The 5,000-nt window shown below is 58.1% G+C and overlaps 1 protein-coding gene across 1 annotated transcript in view; it reads right to left on the bottom strand.

The window, feature by feature from the left end:
- LOC145409534 (uncharacterized) overlaps nucleotides 1–5,000 on the bottom strand; it is a 256,083-nt gene that overhangs the window by 137,634 nt on the left and 113,449 nt on the right. The window contains exon 4 of the mRNA XM_080279923.1: nucleotides 754–5,000. This exon is cut by the window's right edge and continues 711 nt beyond it. Within this exon, the coding sequence (XP_080136049.1) occupies nucleotides 754–5,000 (4,247 nt within the window). The remainder of the gene's footprint in view (nucleotides 1–753) is intronic.

Below are 5,000 nucleotides of genomic sequence, written 5' to 3'. Positions count from 1 at the left end.
TCATTTTCACCATCAACAGCACCACTACCACCACCCTCATCATCAATATCATCATCTTTTTCATCACTACCACCACCACCATTACGATCATCATCATCATCATCATCATCATCGAGACACTAGCATATGACTGCTAGGAGGAAAATATGACAACAAAAGAAAGTTCAAACGAGGAAAATGAATGAAAGCAAATGGATGAGGAAAATAAATAACAGTAAAAGCATAAATAAGCTCAAGCAAGAGTGATGTAAGAATAAGGAGCAAGATTTAGGATGAGTCAAGAGGCACTCGGAGGGGAAATATTGGGTAGAGGAGGGTAGAGGAGGAAAGAGAGAATTTAGATTAGAACGAGAGGATGGGAGTCTTGAGGGAGGTGAAGTAAGAGTGAGATGACCTGAGGGAGTTCAAATTAGAGTGAGAGAGGAAAGAGTGTAAATCAGAGGGAGAGGAAGGAGTTCAAATTAGAATGAGATGGCTTGAGCGAGTGCAAACCAGAGACAGAGCTGGAATAATGAGGGAGTACAAACTAACAGCGAGACGTGTGTGAGCTTAATGTGAGGGGACAAGAACACTGAGGTGACAAGAGCAATGTGTGAGGTGATGAGCACACTACATTATCACTGTGAGATGACATGACTGGGGGAGTAGATAAGGTGACATGAGAGTGTACAAATGAGAGTGAAGTGACGTGAGTGGCGTGAAAGGACATGGGCAACGTGTGAGATGAGGCCAACCTAACACCTGCTGACCCACCTGAGCAGCAGCCTTGTTATCGTTGTCCAGCAGGAACTCCATGCTCTTGGCGCGGGTGTCGGGGGGTCGGGCGGGTGTGGCCAGCTGGGTGGCCATGGTGGCCCCACTGGCGTCCAGGTCCAACAGAGACTTGGCACGGGTCTTGTCGGTGGACTGTGTAGGGGCGGTGACGGAGGGTAGGGTGTCCAGAAGGTGCTGCAGATCGCGGTACAGATCGTCTATGTCAGTTTCTCGGGGCGATAGCAGCTCTCGCGACGCCCCCGTGTCTAGGTCAGTCTCTAGCACGCCCGCACTCTGGCTGCGGCTGCGGGCGTAGATGCGCTGCGCCCGTGATTTGTAGCGCTCGTGCACAGCTGCCCTGGTGGTGGGGGCCCCGCGGTGCGGGCCAGGTGCCTCACCATCACTGGTCCAGGCTGCACTGCCCGTCTCTTCCCCCTGCCGCTGCTGCTGCTGCTGCTGCTGGCTCCAGGAATCAATACGCGGCCGCTGGCGGCGCACACTCTCCTCGATCACACTGAGATCTGGAGTGCTTCTGGCCAGTCGTTCGCGCTCAGCTCGCGTGCTGGAAGAGAACTGCTCAAACCTCTCCTTCAGGCTCCTGGAAGCATCAAAGCCAGATTTGTACCTGGACACTGCCGCAACCCTGGACGCCTCTGGGGAGTTGGGGGCTGAGGGCGCCTTGACCTGGGGTGCGTCGCGGGGCGGGGAGGGCCTCTCTGGTGCGGACACCTGTCGCTCCTGTGAGAAGTACTGGCGCCGAGCACTCTGCAGCCTGGCCTTGTGGAAGACCTGTGGGCTGGGCCGCTGCAGGTGCGGTGGCAGTGGTGGTTTGCACACTGCTGGCCGTGGACTGTGCCGCTGAGCCGTGTCTGAGCTGTCGTCCCCTGATGTCACTGACCCTGGCGGGCTTCTGGCAGTGTCCTCGCTCAAATCACTGTCTGTGGAACGTGGACTGTGGGGTGTCACTTGTGTAAAGGCGTGGGAAGACACTGGTGTAAGCGAACGGGAAATCACTGGCTTGAAGGAAGGCGTGGACACTGTGTTGTCCCTGTGTTTCGGCGGCACTGTTACACTGTCACTATCACCACTGTCCTCGCGGGGTGCCGTCGCGGGAGACACTGACACCGTGGGCTCCGACTCACCTTTAACCCCTACCTGACCCCCCACTTCCTCCCCCACCTGCCCACCTCTCTCCTGATGCGGGGGTGGTGCCGGGGGAGATACAGAGGGCCTGGGTGGGAGAACCGGTACTTTCTTCTCTCTCTTACTCCCCCACGAGAAGAACCTGGGGCTGGCTGGGGGTCTTTTTGGTCTAGTGTCTGGGGAGGAAGGCACAGAGGACCCGCTCTCACCACCCGGACTCGACGCCTTGGACCCCTCTGTATCCGACGAGCGAGATGAGAGGGACTGTGGCTTTGGAGGCAACTTTGGTCGTGGTGATTTCGGTGATGGTAATTTAGGTAGCTTAAATCGCTGCCAGATCGGTGTTAGGACGCTGGGAGATTTGTCACCGTTTATCTCTCCGTCAGAAGTGCTCGCCTGGTGGTCCTGCACCCTGCCGTTGGTCTTGGCACTAGGGAAGAAAGACTCATTTTCAGGATCACTTTTAGAGACATGAGACTCATTTTCAGGGTCTCTTTTACGCACAGGTGACCCATTTTCACGGTCACTTGCGCTGGTGGCGGCGATGTGGGTTGGTGGGAGAGGGGATGCAGGAGGTGACGTTGTGGGGGGCGGCGGGGGGCTTAGATCCACACGCTGAGGCACTGGACTCTCAGATGTCACGACCAGCACCTTCTTGACATCACTCCCAGACCCATCGTTCTCCGGTTCCGCCTCGTAATAACTCTCTCGCCAGTTCACTTCCTTCACAGATGGAGAAAAAGTGACCCCCCTAGCGCCGGGGCGTGGGTCAGCGCCCCCGGTGGGAGTGAGTACATGTGGTTGGTGTGTGGTATTGGTATCTGCTTTAGCTAAGAACACTTCCACTTCACCACGGGCACCGTAAGTTCTAGTATGCACTCTCACCTGCCCCTCAGCCATGATGGAGTCAGCTATGGTCTTGGAGTCAGCAGTGGCCCCCTCAGCGCCGCCAGCAGGTTCTGAGGGTGGGGTGTGGCCGTTTTGGAGGGCGTCAGGGCTGGCATGGGCTGGGCTGGTGGTGGGCCCTCTCTCTCCTGCCCAGCTCCCATGGACTGACTGCCTGCCCGAGGAGCTATATTGGTGAGACAGGGCAGGGCGGGGCGTGGCAGGGGCAGGGGCGGGGGCGGGGAGGGCTGTGGCAGGGGTTGTGGCAGGGGCAGGGGCGGCGGAGTGGCGGCGGTGCACTGTCTGCTCTGACGTGTGGGGTGAAGCTGTGAATCGGGGCTCAGACTGTGACCCTACTGATGCTGCCAGCCCCCCACCCGCACCCATCGCGTTACCTGCATCCTGATTGGTGGAGGTGGTGGAGCCCGCATCACCAGCCACGCCCACAGTGCCCACATACTCCCCCCACCACCTTCCACCCTCATTTCCACTTAAACTCTTCTTCACAGTTGATTTACTTACGGAAGATTGCAGTCCTTCATGCCCCTTCCACACTCCACTTTCCCCTCCACTTAAGATCTTCTCCACAGTTCCTTCCTGCCCCCTCCACCCTCCACTTAAACTTTTCTCCACCTTCCCGTGCTGCCCGCTCCACCCTCCACTCTCACCTCCACTTAAGCTCCTCTCTACAGTTTGTTTATTTTGGGGAGATTTGAGTCCTTCTTGAGTGAGGAATTGCTCGGCTAGATCCACACTAATAGGCTGAGGGCGGCGGCGACTTGGGCGGGGGGCGGATGGCATAGGACCTTCCCCGTGTTTCCTGCCTGAATCCTGCCATGAAGCCTCGTGGAAGCTCCTGTGTCTGCGAGGGCGGGAGTGCATCGGTGGCGTCCCTCGATGGCTTAGAATCCGGATCCTCATCTCCTCATCACTCCCGTCAGAGCCTGAGAGGTGTGGGCGGTGTGGGTGGAAGGGCGTATGGTGGGGGTGTGCACCGTAAGTCTGTTGGGCGTGGCTTGAGTACACTTGGTGTGAGGAAGCACTGTTACCCATATTTTGCCCCTGTAGGTGGGCGTGAGGGCGTGGCGGCCACCCATACATACCGCCGCCACTTTCGTCGTCACTGTCGGAGTCTGAGTAGCGTCGAAGGTCACCACAAGAACGGGCTCTGGCCACTCGGGCTTGTCGCAAATCTTGCCGCCGTGGGCGGCTGGTGATGGGTACGTTGGGCGGGGATGGGTGTGATGGGCGTGGTGTGGCCTCAGATATGGCAGGGAGTGGTGAGGACGGTGTAAGGCGTACGTCTCTATCGCCCAACCCGCTGTCCTCGCTTAGCGTCTCGATTGAGCGTGTGGCACTGCGGGTGCCACTGGCCCTGAGTGAGTGTGGCACCTCAGGCGAACTGCCCTCTTGACTGGCCGGGGGCGAGGCGTCATCTAGGGCAGCGCCTGGCCCCGCCCCGCCTCCCTCCACGCCAATCAGATGGAGGATATCCGAGCTGCGGAACGACTTGACTGAAGTACCGCTCTGAGGAGGCTGCACACTGGAGATACGAAGACTCAACTCGGCCGAGAAGTGATCCTCTTCGTCATAGTCGCCATCAGTGTTGTCAGTGTCGGTGTCACTATCCCCTGACGCCAGATCTGCCCCACCTTGTGCTGCGTGTGGCGGAATTGCTTCATGGCGGGTGTACGTGGCCACATTGCCTGCTGCGGGATAAGACGGCTGTGTGGGCGGGATGTGGCCCTCTTTCATATTGTCACGGGGGACATGGTGGGCTGTGGCACCGTCTACGTGCACCTGAGCAGCTTGACTGAGGGCCTGAGGAAAGTGCTGTGCTGTACTGGCGTGCGTGGCCTCGTGAAGTAGGTTATAGTGGTGGTGGTGGTGATGGGCTTCACCACAGGTTTCACCAACACTGACCGCGGCATTCACTGTCTCTTGCTTCCCCTCCTCCCACACTCTCCCCATTCTTACCTCACCATCGGCCGGAGGAGCAACGTCTTGGCCACGTGAGGTAGAGCCAGGCGAGGTGATAGAGCTAGCATATGGCAAAGCTTCACCCTGGGGCTCTTTCACTTCCTCCCTACACCTAGCAGGAGTCTCAGTCTGGGGGTGTGAGGGGGTGGCGCCCTTGGGAAGAGTATACGAGGGCTGGTCAGAGTCAGAGGGAGGCGTCCATCGCACAGGCAAACCGAATAAATCAATGCTATGAGGAC

Source organism: Coenobita brevimanus, chromosome 81 (assembly GCF_032717465.1).
Source record: "Coenobita brevimanus isolate Jiangsu-jjx chromosome 81, ASM3271746v2, whole genome shotgun sequence".
In the NCBI taxonomy this organism is placed as follows: Eukaryota; Metazoa; Arthropoda; class Malacostraca; order Decapoda; family Coenobitidae; genus Coenobita; species Coenobita brevimanus.
This window is presented reverse-complemented; position numbering and strand designations above follow the sequence as displayed.